The sequence below is a fragment of the Calliopsis andreniformis genome, unplaced genomic scaffold (assembly GCF_051401765.1).
Source record: "Calliopsis andreniformis isolate RMS-2024a unplaced genomic scaffold, iyCalAndr_principal scaffold0007, whole genome shotgun sequence".
Classification (NCBI taxonomy): Eukaryota; Metazoa; Arthropoda; class Insecta; order Hymenoptera; family Andrenidae; genus Calliopsis; species Calliopsis andreniformis.
The window spans coordinates 10,077,189-10,104,932 of NW_027480425.1; the positions used below are offsets into that span (position 1 = coordinate 10,077,189).

The window sequence follows — 27,744 nt, forward strand, 5'->3', positions numbered from 1 at the left end:
ATACAACAGCTTTTCCATCGTATATAAGGAATAATTGCAACCAGTGTGAAAGTAAAGGTCATTTCTACGTTCCGAGCACCCTAGGCGTCTCTCTAGGGCGTTGCTCCACCACATCTAATAGCTACGGCCTTAGAAGTCAACGCCAGAGGCAGAAAATACAATATAAATGCAACAGCTTTTCCATCGTATAAAACGAATAATTCCAACCAGTATGAAACTTATGGTCATTTCTACTTTCCGAGCAACCTAGGCTTCACCCTAGGGCGTTGCTCCAACGGATTGAATAGTTAGGGCCTTAGAAGTCAACGCCCGAACCTAAAAATGCAAAAAAAATACAACAGTGTTTCCATCATATAACAGGAATAATTGCAACCAGTTTGAAAGTGATTGCCAATTCTACGTTCCGGGCAACCTAGGTTCCACTCCAGGGCGTTGCTCCACCAGACCGAATAGTTACGGCCTAAGAAGTCAATGCCAGAAGCATAAAATACGATATAAATACAACAGCTTTTCCATCGTATATAACGAATAATTGCAACCAGTGTGAAAGTAATGGTCATTTCTACGTTCCGAGCACCCTAGGCGTCTCTCTAGGGCGTAGCTCCACCACATCTAATAGCTACGGCCTTAGAAGTCAACGCCAGAGGCAGAAAATACAATATAAATGCAACAGCTTTACCATCGTATAAAACGAATAATTCCAACCAGTATGAAACTTATGGTCATTTCTACTTTCCGAGCAACCTAGGCTTCACCCTAGGGCGTTGCTCCAACGGATTGAATAGTTAGGGCCTTAGAAGTCAACGCCCGAACCTAAAAATGCAAAAAAAATACAACAGTGTTTCCATCATATAACAGGAATAATTGCAACCAGTTTGAAAGTGATGGCCAATTCTACGTTCCGGGCAACCTAGGTTTCACTCCAGGGAGTTGCTCCACCAGACCGAATAGTTACGGCCTAAGAAGTCAACGCCAGAAGCATAAAATACGATATAAATACAAAAGCTTTTCCATCGTATAAAACGAATAATTGTAACCAGTGTGAAAGTTATGGTCATTTCTACATTCCGAGCAACCTAGGCTTCACTCTAGGGCGTTTCTCCACCAGATCGAATAGTTAAGTCCTTAGAAGTAAACGCCAGAAGCATAAAATGCAATAAAAATACAACAGTTTTTCCACCGTATAACAGGATTAATTGCAACCAGTTTGAAAGTGCTGGTCATTTCTCCCTTCCGCGCAACCTAGGCTTCACTCTAGGGCGTTGCTCCACTAGATCGAACAGCTAGGGCCTTCGAAGTCAACGCCAGAAGCATAAAATACAATATCAATACAACAGTTTTTCCATCGTATAAAACGAATAATTGCAACCAGTATGTAACATATGGTCATTTCTACTTTCCGAGCAACCTAGGCTTCACCCTAGGGCGTTGGTCCAACAGATTGAATAGTTAGGGCCTTAGAAGTCAACGCCAGAGGCATAAAATACAATATAAATACAACAGCTTTTCCATCGTATAAAACGAATAATTGCAACCAGTGTGAAAGTGATGGCCAATTCTACCTTCCGGGCAACCTAGGCTTCACTCTAGGGCGTTGCTCTACCAGATCGAATAGTTAGGTCCTTAGAAGTAAACGCCAGAAGCATTAAATACGATATAGATACAACAGCGTTTGCATCGTATAAAACGAATAATTGCAACCAGTGTGAAAGTTATGGTCAGTTCTACATTCCGAGCAACCTAGGATTCACTCTAGGGCGTTGCTCCACCAGATCGAATAGTTAGGTCCTTAGAAGCAAACGCCAGAAGCATAAAATACGATATAAATACAACAGCATTTCCATTGTATAAAAGGAATAATTGCAAACAGTGTGAAGGTAATAGTCATTTCTACGTTCCGGGCAAGCTAGGCTTCACCCTAGGCCGTTGTTCCACCAGATCGAATAGTTAGGGCCTAAGAAGTCAACGCCAGAAGCATAAAATGCAATAAAAATACAACAGTTTTTCCAATGTATAACATTATTAATTGCAACCAGTTTGAAAGTGATGGTCATTTCTCCTTTCCGGGCAACCTAGGCTTCACTCTAGGGCGTTGCTCCAACAGATTGAATAGTTAGGACCTTAGAAGTGAACGCCCGAACCATAAAACGCAATAAAAATACAACAGTGTTTCCATCGTATAACAGGATTAATTGCAACCAGTTTGAAAGTGATGGTCATTTCTCCTTTCCGGGCAACCTAGGCTTCACTCTAGGGCGTTACTCCACTAGACCGAATTGCTAGGGCCTTAGAAGTCAACGCCAGAAGCATAAAATAAAATATAAATTCAACAGTTTTTCCATCGTATAAAACGAATAATTGCAACCAGTATGAAACTGATGGTCATTTCTACTTTCCGAGCAACCTAGGCTTCACCCTAGGGCGTTGCTCCAACAGATTGAATAGTTAGGGCCTTAGAAGCCAACGCCCGAAGCATAAAATACAATATAAATACAACAGCGTTTCCATCGTATAAAACGAATAAATGCAACCAGTGTGAAAGTTATGGTCATTTCCACATTCCGTGTAACCTAGGCTTCACTCTAGGGCGTTGCTCCACCAGATCGAATAGTTAGGTCCTTAGAAGTAAACGCCAGAAGCATAAAATACAATATAGATACAACAGCTTTTCCATGGTATAAAAGGATTAATTGCAACCACTTTGAACGTGATGGTCATTTCTCCCTTCCGGGCAACCTAGGCTTCACTCTAGGGCGTTGCTCCGCTAGATCGAACAGCTAGGGCCTTAGAAGTCAACGCCAAAAGCATAAAATACAATATAAATACAACAGCTTTTCCATCGTATAAAACGAATAATTGCAACCAGTATGAAACGGATGGTCATTTCTACTTTCCGAGCAACCTAGGCTTCACCCTAGGGCGTTGCTACAACAGATTGAATAGTAAGGGCCTTAGAAGCCAACGCCCGAAGCATAAAATGCAAAAAAAATACAACAGTGTTTCAATCATATATCAGGAATAACTGCAACCAGTTTGAAAGTGATGGCCAATTCTACGTTCCGGGCAACCTAGGTTTCACTCCAGGGCGTTGCTCCACCAGACCGAATAATTACGGCCTAAGAAGTCAACGCCAGTAGCATTAAATACAATATAAATACAACAGTTTTTCCATCGTATAAAACGAATAATTGCAACCAGTTTGAAAGTGATGGCCAATTCTACCTTCCGGGCAACCTAGGCTTCACTCTAGGGCGTTGCTCCACCAGATCGAATAGTTAGTGCCTTAGAAGTGAACGCCACAAGCATAAAATACAATATGAATACAACAGTTTTTCCATCGTATAAAACGAATAATTGCAACCAGTATGAAACTTATGGTCATTTCTACTTTCCCAGTAACCTAGGCTTCACCCTAGGGCGTTGCTCCAACGGATTGAATGGTTAGGGCCTTAGACGTCAACGCCCGAAACATAAAATGCAAAAAAAATACAACAGTGTTTCCATCACATAACAGGAGTAATTGCAACCAGTTTGAAAGTGGTGGCCAATTCTACGTTACGGGCAACCTAGATTTCACTCCAGGGCGTTGCTCCACCAGACCGAATAATTACGGCCTAAGAAGTCAACGCCAGAAGCATAAAATACGATATAAATACAACAGCTTTTCCATCGTATAAAGCGAATAATTGCAACCAGTGTGAAAGTAATGGTCATTTCTACGTTCCGAGCACCCTAGGCGTCACTCTAGGGCGTTGCTCCACCACATCTAATAGCTACGGCCTTAGAAGTCAACGCCAGAGGCATAAAGTACAATATAAATACAACAGCGTTTCCATCGTATAAAACGAATAATTGCAACCAGTGTGAAAGTTATGGTCATTTCAACATTCCGAGCAACCTAGGATCCACTCTAAGGCGTTGCTCCACCAGATCGAATATTTAGGTCCTTAGAACTAAACGCCAGAAGCATAAAATACGATATAAATACAACAGCGTTTGCATCGTATAAAACGAATAATTGCAAACGGTGTGAAAGTTATGGTCATTTCTACATTCCGAGCAACCTAGGATTCACTCTAGGGCGTTGCTCCACCACATCTAAAAGCTACGGCCTTAGAAGTAAACGCCAGAAGCATAAAATACAATATAAATACAACAGTTTTTCCATCGTATAAAACGAATAATTGCAACCAGTTTGAAAGTGATGGCCAATTCTACCTTCCGGGCAACCTAGGCTTCACTCTAGGGCGTTGCTCCACCAGATCGAATAGTTAGTGCCTTAGAAGTGAACGCCAGAAGCATGAAATACAATATGAATACAACAGTTTCTCCATCGTATAAAACGAATAATTGCAACCAGTATGAAACTTATGGTCATTTCTACTTTCCGAGCAACCTAGGCTTCAACCTAGGGCGTTGCTCCAACGGATTGAATAGTTAGGGCCGTAGAAGTCAACGCCCGAAATATAAAATGCAAAAAAAATACAACAGTGTTTCCATAATATAACAGGAATAATTTCGACCAGTTTGAAAGTGATGGCCAATTCAACGTTGCGGGCAACCTAGGCTTCACTCTAGGTCGTTGCTCCACTAGACCGAATTGCTAGGGCCTTAGAAGTCAACGCCAGAAGCATAAAATAAAATATAAATTCAACAGTTTTTCCATCGTATAAAACGAATAATTGCAACCAGTATGAAACTGATGGTCATTTCTACTTTCCGAGCAACGTAGGGTTCACCCTAGGGCGTTGCTCCAACAGATTGAATAGTTAGGGCCTTAGAAGCCAACGCCCGAAGCATAAAATACAATATAAATACAACAGCGTTTCCATCGTATAAAACGAATAAATGCAACCAGTGTGAAAGTTATGGTCATTTCCACATTCCGTGTAACCTAGGCTTCACTCTAGGGCGTTGCTCCACCAGATCGAATAGTTAGGTCCTTAGAAGTAAACGCCAGAAGCATAAAATACAATATAGATACAACAGCTTTTCCATCGTATAAAACGAATAATTGCAACCAGTTTGAAAGTAATGGTCATTTCTACGTTCCGAGCACCCTAGGCGTCACTCTAGGGCGTTGCTCCACCACATCTAAAAGCTACGGCCTTAGAAGTAAACGCCAGAAGCATGAAATACAATATGAATACAACAGTTTTTCCATCGTATAAAACGAATAATTGCAACCAGTTTGAAAGTGATGGCCAATTCTACCTTCCGGGCAACCTAGGCTTCACTCTAGGGCGTTGCTCCACCAGATCGAATAGTTAGTGCCTTAGAAGTCAACGCCAAAAGCATAAAATACAATATAAATACAACAGCTTTTCCATCGTATAAAACGAATAATTGCAACCAGTATGAAACTGATGGTCATTTCTACTTTCCGAGCAACCTAGGCTTCACCCTAGGGCGTTGCTACAACAGATTGAATAGTAAGGGCCTTAGAAGCCAACGCCCGAAGCATAAAATGCAAAAAAAATACAACAGTGTTTCAATCATATATCAGGAATAACTGCAACCAGTTTGAAAGTGATGGCCAATTCTACGTTCCGGGCAACCTAGGTTTCACTCCAGGGCGTTGCTCCACCAGACCGAATAATTACGGCCTAAGAAGTCAACGCCAGTAGCATAAAATACAATATAAATACAACAGTTTTTCCATCGTATAAAACGAATAATTGCAACCAGTTTGAAAGTGATGGCCAATTCTACCTTCCGGGCAACCTAGGCTTCACTCTAGGGCGTTGCTCCACCAGATCGAATAGTTAGTGCCTTAGAAGTGAACGCCACAAGCATAAAATACAATATGAATACAACAGTTTTTCCATCGTATAAAACGAATAATTGCAACCAGTATGAAACTTATGGTCATTTCTACTTTCCGAGCAACCTAGGCTTCACCCTAGGGCGTTGCTCCAACGGATTGAATGGTTAGGGCCTTAGACGTCAACGCCCGAAACATAAAATGCAAAAAAAATACAACAGTGTTTCCATCACATAACAGGAATAATTGCAACCAGTTTGAAAGTGATGGCCAATTCTACGTTACGGGCAACCTAGATTTCACTCCAGGGCGTTGCTCCACCAGACCGAATAATTACGGCCTAAGAAGTCAACGCCAGAGGCATAAAATACGATATAAATACAACAGCTTTTCCATCGTATAAAAGGATTAATTGCAACCACTTTGAACGTGATGGTCATTTCTCCCTTCCCGGCAACCTAGGCTTCACTCTAGGGTGTTGCTCCGCTAGATCGAACAGCTAGGGCCTTAGAAGTCAACGCCAGAAGCATAAAATACAATATAAATGCAACAGTTTTTCCATCGTATAAAACGAATAATTGCAACCAGTATGAAAGTGATGGTCATTTCTACTTTCCGAACAACCTAGGCTTCACCCTAGGGCGTTGCTCCAACGGATTGAATAGTTAGGTCCTTAGAAGTCAACGCCCGAACCATAAAATGCAAAAAAAATAGAACAGTGTTTCCATCATATAGCAGCAATAATTGCAACCAGTTTGAAAGTGATGGCCAATTCTACGTTCCGGGCAACCTAGGTTTCACTCCAGGGCGTTGCTCCACCAGACCGAGTAGTTACGGCCTAAGAAGTCAACGCCAGAAGCATAAAATACGATATAAATACAACAGCTTTTCCATCGTATATAAGGAATAATTGCAACCAGTGTGAAAGTAGAGGTCATTTCTACGTTCCGAGCACCCTAGGCGGCTCTCTAGGGCGTTGCTCCACCACATCTAATAGCTACGGCCTTAGAAGTCAACGCCAGAGGCATAAAGTACAATATAAATACAACAGCGTTTCCATCGTATAAAACGAATAATTGCAACCAGAGTGAAAGTTATGGTCATTTCTACATTCCGAGCAACCTGGGCTTCACCCTAGGGCGTTGCTCCAACGGATTGAATGGTTAGGGCCTTAGACGTCAACGCCCGAAACATAAAATGCAAAAAAAATACAACAGTGTTTCCATCACATAACAGGAATAATTGCAACCAGTTTGAAAGTGATGGCCAATTCTACGTTACGGGCAACCTAGATTTCACTCCAGGGCGTTGCTCCACCAGACCGAATAATTACGGCCTAAGAAGTCAACGCCAGAGGCATAAAATACGATATAAATACAACAGCTTTTCCATCGTATAAAGCGAATAATTGCAACCAGTGTGAAAGTAATGGTCATTTCTACGTTCCGAGCACCCTAGGCGTCACTCTAGGGCGTTGCTCCACCACATCTAATAGCTACGGCCTTAGAAGTCAACGCCAGAGGCATAAAGTACAATATAAATACAACAGCGTTTCCATCGTATAAAACGAATAATTGCAACCAGTGTGAAAGTTATGGTCATTTCTACATTCCGATCAACCTAGGATCCACTCTAGGGCGTTGCTCCACCAGATCGAATAGTTAGGTCCTTAGAAGTAAACGCCAGAAGCATAAAATACGATATAAATACAACAGCGTTTGCATCGTATAAAACGAATAATTGCCACCAGTGTGAAAGTTATGGTCATTTCTACATTCCGAGCAACCTAGGATTCACTCTAGGGCGTTGCTCCACCAGATCGAATAGTTAGGTCCTTAGAAGCAAACGCCAGAAGCATAAAATACAATATAGATACAACAGCTTTTCCATCGTATAAAAGGATTAATTGCAACCAGTTTGAACGTGATGGTCATTTCTCCCTTCCGGGCAACCTAAGCTTCACTCTAGGGCGTTGCTCCACTAGATCGAACAGCTAGGGCCTTGGAAGTCAACGCCAGAAGCATAAAATACAATATAAATACAACAGTTTTTCCATCGTATAAAACGAATAATTGCAACCAGTATGAAAGTTATGGTCATTTCTACTTTTCGAGCAACCTAGGCTTCACCCTAGGGCGATGCTCCAACAGATTGAATAGTTAGGGCCTTAGAAGTCAACGCCAGAGGCATAAAATACAATCTAAATACAACAGTTTTTCCATCGTATAAAACGAATAATTGCAACCAGTATGAAACTTATGGTCATTTCTACTTTCCGATCAACCTAGGCTTCACCCTAGGGCGTTGCTCCAACGGATTGAATAGTTAGGGCCTTAGAAGTCAACGCCCGAACCATAAAATGCAAAAAAAATACAACAGCGTTTCCATCATATAACAGCAATAATTGCAACCAGTTTGAAAGTGATGGCCAATTCTACGTTCCGGGCAACCTAGGTTTCACTCCAGGGCGTTGCTCCACCAGACCGAATAGTTACGGCCTAAGAAGTCAACGCCAGAAGCATAAAATACGATATAAATACAACAGCTTTTCCATCGTATATAACGAATAATTGCAACCAGTGTGAAAGTAATGGTCATTTCTACGTTCCGAGCACCCTAGGCGTCTCTCTAGGGCGTAGCTCCACCACATCTAATAGCTACGGCCTTAGAAGTCAACGCCAGAGGCATAAAATACAATATAAATACAACAGCTTTTCCATCGTATAAAACGAATAATTCCAACCAGTATGAAACTTATGGTCATTTCTACTTTGCGAGCAACCTAGGCTTCACCCTAGGGCGTTGCTCCAACGGATTGAGTAGTTAGGGCCATAGAAGTCAACGCCCGAACCATAAAATGCAAAAAAAATACAACAGTGTTTCCATCATATAACAGGTATAATTGCAACCAGTTTGAAAGTGATGGCCAATTCTATGTTCCGGGCAACCTAGGTTTCACTCCAGGGCGTTGCTCCACCAGACCGAATAGTTACGGCCTAAGAAGTCAACGCCAGAAGCATAAAATACGATATAAATACAACAGCTATTCCATCGTATAAAACGAATAATTGTAACCAGTGTGAAAGTAATGGTCATTTCTACATTCCGGGCAAGCTAGGCTTCACCCTAGGCAGTTGTTCCACCAGATCGAATAGTTAGGGCCTAAGAAGTGAACGCCAGAAGCATAAAATGCAATAAAAGTAAAACAGTTTTTCCATCGTATAACAGGATTAATTGCAACCAGTTTGAAAGTGATGGTCATTTCTCCTTTCCGGGCAACCTAGGCTTCACTCTAGGGCGTTGCTCCACTAGATCGAATTGCTAGGGCCTTAGAAGTCAACGCCAGAAGCATAAAATAAAATATAAATTCAACAGTTTTTCCATCGTATAAAACGAATAATTGCAACCAGTATGAAACTGATGGTCATTTCTACTTTCCGAGCAACCTAGGCTTCACCCTACGGCGTTGCTCCAACAGATTGAATAGTTAGGGCCTTAGAAGCCAACGCCCGAAGCATAAAATACAATATAAATACAACAGCGTTTCCATCGTATAAAACGAATAAATGCAACCAGTGTGAAAGTTATGGTCATTTCCACATTCCGTGTAACCTAGGCTTCACTCTAGGGCGTTGCTCCACCAGATCGAATAGTTAGGTCCTTAGAAGTAAACGCCAGAAGCATAAAATACAATATAGATACAACAGCTTTTCCTTCGTATAAAAGGATTAATTGCAACCACTTTGAACGTGATGGTCATTTCTCCCTTCCGGGCAACCTAGGCTTCACTCTAGGGTGTTGCTCCGCTAGATCGAATAGTTAGTGCCTTAGAAGTGAACGCCACAAGCATAAAATACAATATGAATACAACAGTTTTTCCATCGTATAAAACGAATAATTGCAACCAGTATGAAACTTATGGTCATTTCTACTTTCCGAGCAACCTAGGCTTCACCCTAGGGCGTTGCTCCAACGGATTGAATGGTTAGGGCCTTAGACGTCAACGCCCGAAACATAAAATGCAAAAAAAATACAACAGTGTTTCCATCACATAACAGGAATAATTGCAACCAGTTTGAAAGTGATGGCCAATTCTACGTTACGGGCAACCTAGATTTCACTCCAGGGCGTTGCTCCACCAGACCGAATAATTACGGCCTAAGAAGTCAACGCCAGAAGCATAAAATACAATATAAATACAACAGTTTTTCCATCGTATAGAACGAATAATTGCAACCAGTATGAAAGTTATGGTCATTTCTACTTTTCGAGCAACCTAGGCTTCACCCTAGGGCGTTGCTCCAACAGATTGAATAGTTAGGGCCTTAGAAGTCAACGCCAGAGGCATAAAATACAATCTAAATACAACAGTTTTTCCATCGTATAAAACGAATAATTGCAACCAGTATGAAACTTATGGTCATTTCTACTTTCCGATCAACCTAGGCTTCACCCTAGGGCGTTGCTCCAACGGATTGAATAGTTAGGGCCTTAGAAGTCAACGCCCGAACCATAAAATGCAAAAAAAATACAACAGTGTTTCCATCATATAACAGCAATAATTGCAACCAGTTTGAAAGTGATGGCCAATTCTACGTTCCGGGCAACCTAGGTTTCACTCCAGGGCGTTGCTCCACCAGACCGAATAGTTACGGCCTAAGAAGTCAACGCCAGAAGCATAAAATACGATATATATACAACAGCTTTTCCATCGTATATAACGAATAATTGCAACCAGTGTGAAAGTAATGGTCATTTCTACGTTCCGAGCACCCTAGGCGTCTCTCTAGGGCGTAGCTCCACCACATCTAATAGCTACGGCCTTAGAAGTCAACGCCAGAGGCATAAAGTACAATATAAATACAACAGCGTTTCCATCGTTTAAAACGAATAATTGCAACCAGTGTGAAAGTTATGGTCATTTCTACATTCCGATCAACCTAGGATCCACTCTAGGGCGTTGCTCCACCAGATCGAATAGTTAGGTCCTTAGAAGTAAACGCCAGAAGCATAAAATACGATATAAATACAACAGCGTTTGCATCGTATAAAACGAATAATTGCCACCAGTGTGAAAGTTATGGTCATTTCTACATTCCGAGCAACCTAGGATTCACTCTAGGGCGTTGCTCCACCAGATCGAATAGTTAGTGCCTTAGAAGTGAACGCCACAAGCATAAAATACAATATGAATACAACAGTTTTTCCATCGTATAAAACGAATAATTGCAACCAGTATGAAACTTATGGTCATTTCTACTTTCCGAGCAACCTAGGCTTCACCCTAGGGCGTTGCTCCAACGGATTGAATGGTTAGGGCCTTAGACGTCAACGCCCGAAACATAAAATGCAAAAAAAATACAACAGTGTTTCCATCACATAACAGGAATAATTGCAACCAGTTTGAAAGTGATGGCCAATTCTACGTTACGGGCAACCTAGATTTCACTCCAGGGCGTTGCTCCACCAGACCGAATAATTACGGCCTAAGAAGTCAACGCCAGAGGCATAAAATACGATATAAATACAACAGCTTTTCCATCGTATAAAAGGATTAATTGCAACCACTTTGAACGTGATGGTCATTTCTCCCTTCCCGGCAACCTAGGCTTCACTCTAGGGTGTTGCTCCGCTAGATCGAACACCTAGGGCCTTAGAAGTCAACGCCAGAAGCATAAAATACAATATAAATGCAACAGTTTTTCCATCGTATAAAACGAATAATTGCAACCAGTATGAAAGTGATGGTCATTTCTACTTTCCGAACAACCTAGGCTTCACCCTAGGGCGTTGCTCCAACGGATTGAATAGTTAGGTCCTTAGAAGTCAACGCCCGAACCATAAAATGCAAAAAAAATAGAACAGTGTTTCCATCATATAGCAGCAATAATTGCAACCAGTTTGAAAGTGATGGCCAATTCTACGTTCCGGGCAACCTAGGTTTCACTCCAGGGCGTTGCTCCACCAGACCGAGTAGTTACGGCCTAAGAAGTCAACGCCAGAAGCATAAAATACGATATAAATACAACAGCTTTTCCATCGTATATAAGGAATAATTGCAACCAGTGTGAAAGTAGAGGTCATTTCTACGTTCCGAGCACCCTAGGCGGCTCTCTAGGGCGTTGCTCCACCACATCTAATAGCTACGGCCTTAGAAGTCAACGCCAGAGGCATAAAGTACAATATAAATACAACAGCGTTTCCATCGTATAAAACGAATAATTGCAACCAGAGTGAAAGTTATGGTCATTTCTACATTCCGAGCAACCTGGGCTTCACCCTAGGGCGTTGCTCCAACGGATTGAATGGTTAGGGCCTTAGACGTCAACGCCCGAAACATAAAATGCAAAAAAAATACAACAGTGTTTCCATCACATAACAGGAATAATTGCAACCAGTTTGAAAGTGATGGCCAATTCTACGTTACGGGCAACCTAGATTTCACTCCAGGGCGTTGCTCCACCAGACCGAATAATTACGGCCTAAGAAGTCAACGCCAGAGGCATAAAATACGATATAAATACAACAGCTTTTCCATCGTATAAAGCGAATAATTGCAACCAGTGTGAAAGTAATGGTCATTTCTACGTTCCGAGCACCCTAGGCGTCACTCTAGGGCGTTGCTCCACCACATCTAATAGCTACGGCCTTAGAAGTCAACGCCAGAGGCATAAAGTACAATATAAATACAACAGCGTTTCCATCGTATAAAACGAATAATTGCAACCAGTGTGAAAGTTATGGTCATTTCTACATTCCGATCAACCTAGGATCCACTCTAGGGCGTTGCTCCACCAGATCGAATAGTTAGGTCCTTAGAAGTAAACGCCAGAAGCATAAAATACGATATAAATACAACAGCGTTTGCATCGTATAAAACGAATAATTGCCACCAGTGTGAAAGTTATGGTCATTTCTACATTCCGAGCAACCTAGGATTCACTCTAGGGCGTTGCTCCACCAGATCGAATAGTTAGGTCCTTAGAAGCAAACGCCAGAAGCATAAAATACAATATAGATACAACAGCTTTTCCATCGTATAAAAGGATTAATTGCAACCAGTTTGAACGTGATGGTCATTTCTCCCTTCCGGGCAACCTAAGCTTCACTCTAGGGCGTTGCTCCACTAGATCGAACAGCTAGGGCCTTGGAAGTCAACGCCAGAAGCATAAAATACAATATAAATACAACAGTTTTTCCATCGTATAAAACGAATAATTGCAACCAGTATGAAAGTTATGGTCATTTCTACTTTTCGAGCAACCTAGGCTTCACCCTAGGGCGATGCTCCAACAGATTGAATAGTTAGGGCCTTAGAAGTCAACGCCAGTGGCATAAAATACAATCTAAATACAACAGTTTTTCCATCGTATAAAACGAATAATTGCAACCAGTATGAAACTTATGGTCATTTCTACTTTCCGATCAACCTAGGCTTCACCCTAGGGCGTTGCTCCAACGGATTGAATAGTTAGGGCCTTAGAAGTCAACGCCCGAACCATAAAATGCAAAAAAAATACAACAGCGTTTCCATCATATAACAGCAATAATTGCAACCAGTTTGAAAGTGATGGCCAATTCTACGTTCCGGGCAACCTAGGTTTCACTCCAGGGCGTTGCTCCACCAGACCGAATAGTTACGGCCTAAGAAGTCAACGCCAGAAGCATAAAATACGATATAAATACAACAGCTTTTCCATCGTATATAACGAATAATTGCAACCAGTGTGAAAGTAATGGTCATTTCTACGTTCCGAGCACCCTAGGCGTCTCTCTAGGGCGTAGCTCCACCACATCTAATAGCTACGGCCTTAGAAGTCAACGCCAGAGGCATAAAATACAATATAAATACAACAGCTTTTCCATCGTATAAAACGAATAATTCCAACCAGTATGAAACTTATGGTCATTTCTACTTTGCGAGCAACCTAGGCTTCACCCTGGGGCGTTGCTCCAACGGATTGAGTAGTTAGGGCCATAGAAGTCAACGCCCGAACCATAAAATGCAAAAAAAATACAACAGTGTTTCCATCATATAACAGGTATAATTGCAAGCAGTTTGAGAGTGATGGCCAATTCTACGTTACGGGCAACCTAGATTTCACTCCAGGGCGTTGCTCCACCAGACCGAATAATTACGGCCTAAGAAGTCAACGCCAGAAGCATAAAATACGATATAAATACAACAGCTTTTCCATCGTATAAAGCGAATAATTGCAACCAGTGTGAAAGTAATGGTCATTTCTACGTTCCGAGCACCCTAGGCGTCACTCTAGGGCGTTGCTCCACCACATCTAATAGCTACGGCCTTAGAAGTCAACGCCAGAGGCATAAAGTACAATATAAATACAACAGCGTTTCCATCGTATAAAACGAATAATTGCAACCAGTGTGAAAGTTATGGTCATTTCTATATTCCGATCAACCTAGGATCCACTCTAGGGCGTTGCTCCACCAGATCGAATAGTTAGGTCCTTAGAAGTAAACGCCAGAAGCATAAAATACGATATAAATACAACAGCGTTTGCATCGTATAAAACGAATAATTGCCACCAGTGTGAAAGTTATGGTCATTTCTACATTCCGAGCAACCTAGGATTCACTCTAGGGCGTTGCTCCACCAGATCGAATAGTTAGGTCCTTAGAAGCAAACGCCAGAAGCATAAAATACAATATAGATACAACAGCTTTTCCATCGTATAAAAGGATTAATTGCAACCAGTTTGAACGTGATGGTCATTTCTCCCTTCCGGGCAACCTAGGCTTCACTCTAGGGCGTTGCTCCACTAGATCGAACAGCTAGGGCCTTGCAAGTCAACGCCAGAAGCATAAAATACAATATAAATACAACAGTTTTTCCATCGTATAGAACGAATAATTGCAACCAGTATGAAAGTTATGGTCATTTCTACTTTTCGAGCAACCTAGGCTTCACCCTAGGGCGTTGCTCCAACAGATTGAATAGTTAGGGCCTTAGAAGTCAACGCCAGAGGCATAAAATACAATCTAAATACAACAGTTTTTCCATCGTATAAAACGAATAATTGCAACCAGTATGAAACTTATGGTCATTTCTACTTTCCGATCAACCTAGGCTTCACCCTAGGGCGTTGCTCCAACGGATTGAATAGTTAGGGCCTTAGAAGTCAACGCCCGAACCATAAAATGCAAAAAAAATACAACAGCGTTTCCATCATATAACAGCAATAATTGCAACCAGTTTGAAAGTGATGGCCAATTCTACGTTCCGGGCAACCTAGGTTTCACTCCAGGGCGTTGCTCCACCAGACCGAATAGTTACGGCCTAAGAAGTCAACGCCAGAAGCATAAAATACGATATAAATACAACAGCTTTTCCATCGTATATAACGAATAATTGCAACCAGTGTGAAAGTAATGGTCATTTCTACGTTCCGAGCACCCTAGGCGTCTCTCTAGGGCGTAGCTCCACCACATCTAATAGCTACGGCCTTAGAAGTCAACGCCAGAGGCATAAAATACAATATAAATACAACAGCTTTTCCATCGTATAAAACGAATAATTCCAACCAGTATGAAACTTATGGTCATTTCTACTTTGCGAGCAACCTAGGCTTCACCCTAGGGCGTTGCTCCAACGGATTGAATGGTTAGGGCCTTAGACGTCAACGCCCGAAACATAAAATGCAAAAAAAATACAACAGTGTTTCCATCACATAACAGGAATAATTGCAACCAGTTTGAAAGTGATGGCCAATTCTACGTTACGGGCAACCTAGATTTCACTCCAGGGCGTTGCTCCACCAGACCGAATAATTACGGCCTAAGAAGTCAACGCCAGAAGCATAAAATACAATATAAATACAACAGTTTTTCCATCGTATAGAACGAATAATTGCAACCAGTATGAAAGTTATGGTCATTTCTACTTTTCGAGCAACCTAGCCTTCACCCTAGGGCGTTGCTCCAACAGATTGAATAGTTAGGGCCTTAGAAGTCAACGCCAGAGGCATAAAATACAATCTAAATACAACAGTTTTTCCATCGTATAAAACGAATAATTGCAACCAGTATGAAACTTATGGTCATTTCTACTTTCCGATCAACCTAGGCTTCACCCTAGGGCGTTGCTCCAACGGATTGAATAGTTAGGGCCTTAGAAGTCAACGCCCGAACCATAAAATGCAAAAAAAATACAACAGTGTTTCCATCATATAACAGCAATAATTGCAACCAGTTTGAAAGTGATGGCCAATTCTACGTTCCGGGCAACCTAGGTTTCACTCCAGGGCGTTGCTCCACCAGACCGAATAGTTACGGCCTAAGAAGTCAACGCCAGAAGCATAAAATACGATATATATACAACAGCTTTTCCATCGTATATAACGAATAATTGCAACCAGTGTGAAAGTAATGGTCATTTCTACGTTCCGAGCACCCTAGGCGTCTCTCTAGGGCGTAGCTCCACCACATCTAATAGCTACGGCCTTAGAAGTCAACGCCAGAGGCATAAAGTACAATATAAATACAACAGCGTTTCCATCGTTTAAAACGAATAATTGCAACCAGTGTGAAAGTTATGGTCATTTCTACATTCCGATCAACCTAGGATCCACTCTAGGGCGTTGCTCCACCAGATCGAATAGTTAGGTCCTTAGAAGTAAACGCCAGAAGCATAAAATACGATATAAATACAACAGCGTTTGCATCGTATAAAACGAATAATTGCCACCAGTGTGAAAGTTATGGTCATTTCTACATTCCGAGCAACCTAGGATTCACTCTAGGGCGTTGCTCCACCAGATCGAATAGTTAGGTCCTTAGAAGCAAACGCAAGAAGCATAAAATACAATATAGATACAACAGCTTTTCCATCGTATAAAAGGATTAATTGCAACCAGTTTGAACGTGATGGTCATTTCTCCCTTCCGGGCAACCTAGGCTTCACTCTAGGGCGTTGCTCCACTAGATCGAACAGCTAGGGCCTTGGAAGTCAACGCCAGAAGCATAAAATACAATATAAATACAACAGTTTTTCCATCGTATAGAACGAATAATTGCAACCAGTATGAAAGTTATGGTCATTTCTACTTTTCGAGCAACCTAGGCTTCACCCTAGGGCGTTGCTCCAACAGATTGAATAGTTAGGGCCTTAGAAGTCAACGCCAGAGGCATAAAATACAATCTAAATACAACAGTTTTTCCATCGTATAAAACGAATAATTGCAACCAGTATGAAACTTATGGTCATTTCTACTTTCCGATCAACCTAGGCTTCACCCTAGGGCGTTGCTCCAACGGATTGAATAGTTAGGGCCTTAGAAGTCAACGCCCGAACCATAAAATGCAAAAAAAATACAACAGTGTTTCCATCATATAACAGCAATAATTGCAACCAGTTTGAAAGTGATGGCCAATTCTACGTTCCGGGCAACCTATGTTTCACTCCAGGGCGTTGCTCCACCAGACCGAATAGTTACGGCCTAAGAAGTCAACGCCAGAAGCATAAAATACGATATAAATACAACAGCTTTTCCATCGTATATAACGAATAATTGCAACCAGTGTGAAAGTAATGGTCATTTCTACGTTCCGAGCACCCTAGGCGTCTCTCTAGGGCGTAGCTCAACCACATCTAATAGCTACGGCCTTAGAAGTCAACGCCAGAGGCATAAAATACAATATAAATACAACAGCTTTTCCATCGTATAAAACGAATAATTCCAACCAGTATGAAACTTATGGTCATTTCTACTGTTTAAAAAGCGGTTATATAACGGGCATTTGGCTCGTCCGCGAGATTCGTAATTTGTTGGTATACGTGACCGACCGAAGGTGGCCTTCGGTCGGAGCATACGTTGTCCTAGCAGCAAAACACGATCAGCTGTCGTATGACTTGTTTTTGTCGTCAAAATTAAAGTTCAAACAAAGTAAGCGTTGTCGAGCAACGGTTTTGAACTCCAGGCTCGATGTCGAGTGGGGACATCGGAGCCTGAAGGAGAGAGAGAGTACATCGTACTACATTAGCACGAGACAAAAGATAATTTGTGAGCGCCGCGTAGTGGTAAAATTTGGCACGTCTTCCGCTTCGCGGAGACACGCGCGGCTCTCGGCCCCAGTCGTCTTTCGACAATCAAGCTTGACGCAGTCAGTGCGACCGTACGTCAAGCGCCTCTCAGCTCGCCAGTTTTCAGATTTCAAGTAGTTTGGTTACCAGACACTTGAAATCTCACTAGCTCTAAAAAGCTGAACCTCTGTCGCCGACAGACTAGGAAACTCTGCTCGATTCGTACGTATAATACGTACGAAAGAGCACCTGGTTTGTTTTAGGAGACAATTGATCGAGATTTGCACTCTTGGAATCGGGGCCTGCCCTGATTCTCTGAGTCTCGTTTCGTCTCGGAGCAACAAAGGCCGCTGCCTGTTGGATCCCTGAGAGACGGGTTACAACAGAGAGAGATAACGTACGTGCCTATCACCTCTGCGTTACTCGTGCTCTGCCACCCCGTTTAGTAGCAACCCCCGTGTGACGAATAGAAGCACACGGTAAGGTGAACGGAGTCGCCGAGCCTCTGGCCGTCCTCAGCCTCCAGGACCAGCAATTCGCTGGTTATAGCGTGTCCCTCCGCTCACGAATCCCTAAATTACTTGGATTCGTACGGAACGAACCTTTCCAAAAGGTGCAAGGCGAAGAGAAGAGGTCCCTCCTCCTCTCAAGCCACTCGTTCATCGACTTCTTCTTCGCGCCAGAAGAAGAGTCGATAATACAGTCCACTGCATTACCTTTGCGTTACAGGCAAGGTTTTGCTATCCCCTCCAAATAGGCTCGCGAGCGCAGCCTGGAGTTGGGAATCTTTGGTATAGCCAGATTTACACTCTTGCTTACCGCCGCGGTTCCGCCGCTATCTCTTTTTCAGACGTCAACGTCGCTAAGGGGAGCCGGCGTCACCACCAGCCAAGGCCCTCCGATCCGCCGCCGTCCATTCCAGCCGACGAGGACCGGAGCCAGCGCCCAGCCCCCTACACAGAAGCTAAATAAACGTCGTTTCCAAGCCCTTTTCAGGGCCGACAAAATATAAAACTCGTGTCTTCGTTTTCTTTCGTATCCCCTCAATCTCACCTCATCCGGACCTCCGTTGGATCCCTTATTTTAAGCGATTTCAACATAAGGTCCTTCGAGCCGGATCGAAAGGTTGAGAAAGGGTGAAAGAAACGATCACTTCAGGTTGACCTTCGAGCAGTGTTTACCTCTCGAAGTATATCACCATGTCGAACCCCGTAAAGGAGCAGTTGACTCTTCCTGCCCTGGAGGTCGAGATGGAGGATATTCAGTCACGAATTCGGGGAATGACCCGACTCGTGACTAATCTGAAGAAAAAGGGGCGAAATAATTATACCATCTCTCTCCTCAAGCAGAAGTTGGAGTATGTAACTGACGTTTGGAGGGACATCCAAGAGCGAGTTAAACAGCTCAAAAAGGAGGTCCCTGACAGCAAACGGAAGGTCATACCCTTCTTCGGCGAGAGCACGATGGATGATGCAGAAGATGCGTTCCATGAAGCTCAGAACTTCCTGATGACGGAATTGGACAGCCTCATACAGGAAAAGGAATCGGCTGGATTCGGCAACCCCGGGAATACCGCGGGTGCCGGAGCAACCGGCCAGCCTAGTACGCTTGAGCTTCCCAAGCAGAATTTACCGAGATTTAGCGGAGATCCGCGAAAGTGGTGTCACTTTGCGGATCTGTTCACCGCCAGCATAATCAAAGATCAACGGTTGTCAGATGCGCAACGTTTGCAATATCTGAACGGCTGCTTGGAAGGAGAGGCACTCGCATCGATTGCCACGCTTGAAATTGCGGATCGCAATTTCAAGCCGGCGTGGGATACCCTGACCGAACAATTCGGGAACCCACGTCGCATGGTGCTTCAGCTTCTCGCAACATTCACGAAGCTGAAGCCGATCAGGACGGGCGACATAGAAAGCCTGCAACAGGTCACCGTCGGCTGGAAACAAACGCTCGCCGCGCTCCAGAAGCTGGGGCGCAAGGTAGAGCATTACAGCGACGTGTTGGTCATCCTGATCAAATCTAAGTTGGACCAATCCCTAGAATGGGAGTGGGAGGGCACGCAAAAGCTCAATGCAGAAATCCCCTCATTTAATGAGATGTTGGATTTTCTCAGGGAGCAAGAGCACAGGCTGCACGTGCTGATCAACCCGCTACAGAAACAAGCGGTTGACCCCAAGGCAAAACCTCGCATACGGCAACATAACGCCGTAGTCGAAAGTTCTCCCAGTCCAACCTTGGAGTGTACATTCTGCGGACTGACGCACGGAATTACAACGTGCAAAAAGTTCAAGCTACTCACGCCTGAATTGCGCTTCCATTATATTAAAGCGAATCAGTTGTGTATAAACTGCCTCGCTTCGACTCACACAGTCGCGCGCTGCCCTAAGAACGCAGCGTGTACAAAGTGCAGTAAGAAGCATCACACTATTCTGCACTTTGACGCACCACAAGTCGGCACAGGCAATCGTCGGTCGACGAAAAAGCCACAGCAGGGCCAGCGGGAAGCGGGACGGAGTAACGTCTCCGCACGTGAGCCCGCGAATGTAAACACGAAATCTCGTGCTTCTACATCAAGCGCCGACGTGACGTCGCACTGTAGTGCGACGGAGAGCGGAACACCAGCTGTGTTTCTGGCGACGGCAAATGTGCGAGTCACAGGAAAGGGAGGCACGACGCGCATCGCGCGTGCACTCATAGACCAGGGCTCGGAAGCCTCCTTCATTTCCGCGAACCTCGCAAATGACTTGCGACTCGCGAGAAGGAAAACCCCAGCCACAGTTACGGGCTTGGGGGGCGGAAAAGCCCAGGATATAAAATATAGCGTGGATATCGAGTTCGGTTCGACACGTTGCACTGAGGAGGCGTTCCGCACCAGTGCATACGTGGTGTCCCGAATCACCTCGTATGCCCCGCCGTCGGTTCACGTGCCGGAATACACCGCGTTGCGTGAACTGACACTCGCGGATCCTGACCCCGCTTCAGACCGCCCAATAGAGGTGCTGATCGGAGCTGGGACATATGCGAGTATCATTCGACCAGGGCTTCGGCGATTCGGTAAGCGAGGGCCGATCGCGCAGGAAACAGCTTTAGGCTGGATACTGTCAGGCCCGGTCGATGCAGCCACCTCTTCCCCAAACCCCGTGAGGACGCTGCATTGCACCGTCCTCGAATCGCTCGACAAAGCGATACGAAGGTTCTGGGAGATAGAGGAGATTCCCTCGAAATTGGTGAATACCAAGGCCGAGGACGAATGCGAAGAATACTTCGCAAAAACCGTCGCGCGAGACGCGACGGGACGATTCATCGTTCGGTTGCCCTTCAACCACGAAAACCAGGACGAGCTGTTGGGAGAATCTCTTCCAATAGCTCTCTCCGCGTTGACTAGGTTAAGGAAAAAACTGGACCTGGATCCAACCCTCATGAGGGAATACAGTGAGTTTCTCACTGAATATGAGTCGTTGAGTCATATGACTCGCCTAGAGTTCCTCGACAAGACACGACTCTACATTCCACATAGAGCGGTTGTTCGAACGGAAAGCGCTACGACGAAGCTGCGCGTCGTGTTTAACGCTTCCAGTAAAACAGCGGGCGGACGCTCGCTGAACGACATCCTCCACGTAGGACCGAAGCTACAGAACGATATCACCGCTGTATTAACGCGGTGGCGTCTGTATCAATACGTGCTAGTAGCAGATATAGAGAAAATGTTTCGACAAATTCTCGTAGCTGCAGAGGATCGTCGATTCCAATGCATCGTGTGGCGCACGCCAGAAACCGAACGAAATATAGCGTTCGAGTTAAAAACCGTGACCTACGGTACGGCGTGTGCCCCATATTTATCGATGCGAACGCTTCTCGAGCTGAAAAAACAGGACGGCGACCGCTTCCCGCTCGCCGCTCCTATCCTCGAGAAGGACGTCTATGTTGACGACGTGTTTATGGGAGCTCCGGACAAACTATTGTTGGAGCAAATCCGTAAACAAACGTGCGAGCTCTTACAGCAAGGTGGATTTAACCTTCGTAAGTGGGCTGGAAATTCGCCAGATTTATTAGGCAATATTCCACATAGCTCGCACTCCCACGCAGTCGACCTTGATTTGTTTGATAATTCCGAATTAAAGGTACTCGGTCTGCGATGGATTCCATCAGGAGATTTTTTCTACTTTAATCTGCAACGCTTCCAACCGTCTGCAACACCGATCACAAAGCGTACTTTGTTTTCGGAAATTGCAAAATTATACGACCCTCTCGGCTGGCTTTCGCCAGTCGTGATTCGCGCGAAAACTTTAATGCAGTCCCAATGGCTGGAGAAAATCCAGTGGGACGAGCAAGTTTCCGCAGAAACGCTCAAAATGTGGAACACATTTTGTGCGGATTGGAGCAGATTGAACCAGTGGAAACTTCCCCGATGGATCCGTTATGGAGCCGACACGACTTCTGTGGAACTGCACGGATTTTGTGACGCATCGCTCGCAGCCTATTCGGCCGTCACTTATTTAAGAGTGACGACGATAGACAACGGTGTGTTTACATCGCTGTTGATGGCAAAAACGCGAGTGGCTCCAATAAAAACACAGTCGATCCCAGTTCTTGAATTGAACGGGGCCGTACTGCTAGCCGAGCTAATCTTGCACGTGAGAGACTCACTTGCAATGAAAATAGATCGTGTAGTCTGCTGGACAGACTCAACGATCGCTCTAGCTTGGCTGAAAAAACACCCATCGACCTGGAAGGTTATAGTGGCCAACCGAGTGTCGAAAATCCAAACGGCCCTCCCGAACGCGGAATGGCGTTACGTGCCGACCCGTTCGAACCCCGCGGATTTAAATTCGCGCGGGATCGACGCGGCAGAATTTCTGCAGTCGAACCTATGGACGTTTGGACCGACATGGCTGAGCGAAGCGGAAGCGCAATGGCCCGCCATACCCGCTTCCGTTGAGACCGATGAAAGCAAGCGCGTAGCGCATGCACACGTAGCAACTCCGAAGCCGGAATGGGATTTTCTGTTCCGTTTTCAATCATGGAGAAAACTGTTACGTGTAACGGCGTACTGTCTTCGTTGGCGAAGACCGTCGCGCGTCAATCAAAGGTCAAACGCCGGTCAAGTAATCGAGGCGGCAGAAATGCGTAACGCAGCTGAGCGCCTCGCACGCCATATACAGGGCTCGCATTTCGCAGAGGAATACCGATGCTTAAAAAATCATCGCAGTATCCCTGTGAAATCTCCCTTAAAAAGTCTCAACCCGTTCCTCGACGATAAGGACGTCCTGCGAGTCGGTGGAAGACTGGAGAATGCGACACTTGCATGGGAAACCAAGCACCCGATAATACTGCCTAAGCATTATGTTTCGACATTAATAATTAGGCAGTGCCACGTAGATACGTTGCATGGGGGCTTGCAGTTGACCTTGCACACTGTCAGGCAAAATTATTGGATTCTCGGTTGTCGAAATGCAGCGAAAACCGTGGTCAACAAATGCATGCGATGCGTAAGGTGGCGAGGCAACACGTCCACGCAAATAATGCAGCATCTGACCCCGGAGCGCTGTCGCCCGTCAAGAGCATTCGACAATTGCGGAGTGGATTACGCGGGACCTTACCGTGTCCGCGACTCCGCGGGCCGAGGCAAAACAGCTCACAAAGCGTACATCGCGGTGTTTGTTTGTTACGCTACGAGGGCTGTCCATATCGAACTCGTCCATGACTACACGACGAGCGCGTTCTTAGCCGCACTCGATCGGTTTGTTGCACGACGAGGAATCCCGTCCTGCATTTTCAGTGACAATGGAACCAATTTCGTCGGTGCCGATCGAGAATTACAACAGCACTGTCGTGCAGTATTTTCTGCAACGGACACGCATAATAAATGCGGTGCTATCGGCATTCAGTGGCGGTTTAATCCACCCAGTGCCCCACACTTCGGTGGAATGCAGGAGGCCGGCGTGAAATCGGTGAAACACCATTTGAAACGCACGTTGGGAGAGTTCACACCAACGGGAGAGGAAATGCAGACGCTGCTCTGCAAGATCGAAGCGAGTCTTAACTCGCGACCGATCGCTCCCCTGACTGACGACCCAGACGACTATGCGTCTCTTACGCCCGGTCACTTCCTGACAGGCGGACCACTAAATGCGATTCCGCTGCAGTCCGTGGAAAATGAAAAACTCTCGCGACTGTCGCGTTGGAGAGCGATTCAGAAATTCCACGAGCAACTGTGGAGGCATTGGACGCGCGATTACCTCACGCACCTCCAAAATCGCTACAAGTGGCGCGCCACCCAACTGCAACTGCAACCAGGAGACCTGGTGCTAGTGCAGAATCCTCTTCTTCCCCCCAATCAGTGGGAGATGGGAAGAATTGAGGAGGTGTTCCCGGGGAAAGACGGAAATGTACGTGTGGTAAAAGTACGTACCGCAAAGTCAACTTACACACGCCCCATCACAAGGATGTGTAGGTTACCCGTGGATGAGCCCGCTACGACGACCGGCGCCGAGGTCGAGCGGGCAAAATAAACACCTGTAAAGAATTTTCGGAAAAAACCAGGGAGACACCAAGGTGAGACCGATTGTTCTAGAAGAAAATCGAACGATCGGGACCCCCTCTTCCTTGACCCCCAATCCCCTTGGGAGGGGAGACGAAGTATTTCCGTCTCTATCTCTCCAAGGGAAAAAGCGCCCCCGCGAAATCGCGGGCGCTACCGAAATCGGTTGCGAGCGTCGCGCCGGCCGAGTCAGTAGAAATCAAGCAATGGAAAGCGACACACAAAACACGCAGAACCAAATCTCGGCGACCTTTGATCGCTGTTTGAAGATTGGGGAGCAGGCTCTCCAGCAAGAGACGCGTACACCCTCGCCACTGGAGAAGTCGCACCAGGAAGCAGTACAAGAAACCACTCAAGAGGAGTGGACAATAACCATCGGCCCACCAAGAATGGGCCCAGTACAGCTCAGGGTGCCGGAGCACATTCCGCGCACCACGCGGCGGTATCGCTGCACCGTCCCAGGAGGGCGGTACGCCCTCAGATGGGACCGGGAGCAGCGATTAACATCACTGCTTTGGCGGCCGGCGGTGGACCCCCCAACGCCGAGAGGCCAAGAAAAGAGTACCGCCCCCGCGGCTGCAGCGAGCCAAGCGGGCGGGAGGACGCCCAACAGGCCCCGACCAAAGGCGAGGGAGGATAACCGTCAACAGGCACAAGCACCGACGACCTCCAGGGCCTTGGTGGCGGCTAGGCCCTCCCCGACTGCCAGCCGCACCCGGCGACCACCCCGGCCTCAAGGACCGACGTTAGAGGAGCTGACGCGCGCAGCAGTCGGCATCGCGGTGGAAACCTCGATGCGGCTGCTGCAGCAACAGCAGCAGCTACACCCGCAGCAGAGCGCGTCTCCACCAGCGCATAAGTAAGTTCAATTGAATTTATATTTTGATTGAATATACGACAACGCTGCGAGTGAGTTCACTTCAATTGAACTTCACTTGCAGCACCTCTCTCTCTCATTCGCGAAGAAAGTATTAGTCTTTCGAGTCTCGCGTTACGATGTGCATACGACAGAGCATTACCGATTCTCCGTTGCACGGACCGTGCAAGGGGGGCGGTATGTTTAAAAAGCGGTTATATAACGGGCATTTGGCTCGTCCGCGAGATTCGTAATTTGTTGGTATACGTGACCGACCGAAGGTGGCCTTCGGTCGGAGCATACGTTGTCCTAGCAGCAAAACACGATCAGCTGTCGTATGACTTGTTTTTGTCGTCAAAATTAAAGTTCAAACAAAGTAAGCGTTGTCGAGCAACGGTTTTGAACTCCAGGCTCGATGTCGAGTGGGGACATCGGAGCCTGAAGGAGAGAGAGAGTACATCGTACTACATTAGCACGAGACAAAAGATAATTTGTGAGCGCCGCGTAGTGGTAAAATTTGGCACGTCTTCCGCTTCGCGGAGACACGCGCGGCTCTCGGCCCCAGTCGTCTTTCGACAATCAAGCTTGACGCAGTCAGTGCGACCGTACGTCAAGCGCCTCTCAGCTCGCCAGTTTTCAGATTTCAAGTAGTTTGGTTACCAGACACTTGAAATCTCACTAGCTCTAAAAAGCTGAACCTCTGTCGCCGACAGACTAGGAAACTCTGCTCGATTCGTACGTATAATACGTACGAAAGAGCACCTGGTTTGTTTTAGGAGACAATTGATCGAGATTTGCACTCTTGGAATCGGGGCCTGCCCTGATTCTCTGAGTCTCGTTTCGTCTCGGAGCAACAAAGGCCGCTGCCTGTTGGATCCCTGAGAGACGGGTTACAACAGAGAGAGATAACGTACGTGCCTATCACCTCTGCGTTACTCGTGCTCTGCCACCCCGTTTAGTAGCAACCCCCGTGTGACGAATAGAAGCACACGGTAAGGTGAACGGAGTCGCCGAGCCTCTGGCCGTCCTCAGCCTCCAGGACCAGCAATTCGCTGGTTATAGCGTGTCCCTCCGCTCACGAATCCCTAAATTACTTGGATTCGTACGGAACGAACCTTTCCAAAAGGTGCAAGGCGAAGAGAAGAGGTCCCTCCTCCTCTCAAGCCACTCGTTCATCGACTTCTTCTTCGCGCCAGAAGAAGAGTCGATAATACAGTCCACTGCATTACCTTTGCGTTACAGGCAAGGTTTTGCTATCCCCTCCAAATAGGCTCGCGAGCGCAGCCTGGAGTTGGGAATCTTTGGTATAGCCAGATTTACACTCTTGCTTACCGCCGCGGTTCCGCCGCTATCTCTTTTTCAGACGTCAACGTCGCTAAGGGGAGCCGGCGTCACCACCAGCCAAGGCCCTCCGATCCGCCGCCGTCCATTCCAGCCGACGAGGACCGGAGCCAGCGCCCAGCCCCCTACACAGAAGCTAAATAAACGTCGTTTCCAAGCCCTTTTCAGGGCCGACAAAATATAAAACTCGTGTCTTCGTTTTCTTTCGTATCCCCTCAATCTCACCTCATCCGGACCTCCGTTGGATCCCTTATTTTAAGCGATTTCAACATCTACTTTGCGAGCAACCTAGGCTTCACCCTAGGGCGTTGCTCCAACGGATTGAGTAGTTAGGGCCATAGAAGGCAACGCCCGAACCATAAAATGCAAAAAAAATACAACAGTGTTTCCATCATATAACAGGTATAATTGCAACCAGTTTGAAAGTGATGGCCAATTCTACGTTCCGGGCAACCTAGGTTTCACTCCAGGGCGTTGCTCCACCAGACCGAATAGTTACGGCCTAAGAAGTCAACGCCAGAAGCATAAAATACGATATAAATACAACAGCTATTCCATCGTATAAAACGAATAATTGTAACCAGTGTGAAAGTAATGGTCATGTCTACATTCCGGGCAAGCTAGGCTTCACCCTAGGCAGTTGTTCCACCAGATCGAATAGTTAGGGCCTAAGAAGTGAACGCCAGAAGCATAAAATGCAATAAAAATGAAACAGTTTTTCCATCGTATAACAGGATTAATTGCAACCAGTTTGAAAGTGATGGTCATTTCTCCTTTCCGGGCAACCTAGGCTTCACTCTAGGGCGTTGCTCCACTAGACCGAATTGCTAGGGCCTTAGAAGTCAACGCCAGAAGCATAAAATAAAATATAAATTCAACAGTTTTTCCATCGTATAAAACGAATAATTGCAACCAGTATGAAACTGATGGTCATTTCTACTTTCCGAGCAACCTAGGCTTCACCCTACGGCGTTGCTCCAACAGATTGAATAGTTAGGGCCTAAGAAGTGAACGCCAGAAGCATAAAATGCAATAAAAATGAAACAGTTTTTCCATCGTATAACAGGATTAATTGCAACCAGTTTGAAAGTGATGGTCATTTCTCCCTTCCGGGCAACCTAGGCTTCACTCTAGGGTGTTGCTCCGCTAGATCGAATAGTTAGTGCCTTAGAAGTGAACGCCACAAGCATAAA

The 27,744-nt window shown here is 45.5% G+C and overlaps 1 protein-coding gene across 1 annotated transcript in view; it reads left to right on the forward strand.

The window, feature by feature from the left end:
* The window catches only part of LOC143186579 (uncharacterized), a 125,176-nt gene extending 98,550 nt beyond the window's left edge, over positions 1-26,626 (forward strand). Inside the window, exons 3-7 of the mRNA XM_076390263.1 lie at positions 18,914-18,935; positions 19,001-23,962; positions 24,155-24,307; positions 24,357-25,213; positions 26,574-26,626. Of these exons, the coding sequence (XP_076246378.1) occupies positions 18,914-18,935; positions 19,001-23,962; positions 24,155-24,307; positions 24,357-25,213; positions 26,574-26,589 (6,010 nt within the window). The 3' untranslated portion in view covers positions 26,590-26,626. The remainder of the gene's footprint in view (positions 1-18,913; positions 18,936-19,000; positions 23,963-24,154; positions 24,308-24,356; positions 25,214-26,573) is intronic.
* Positions 26,627-27,744: the final 1,118 nt, after the last annotated feature.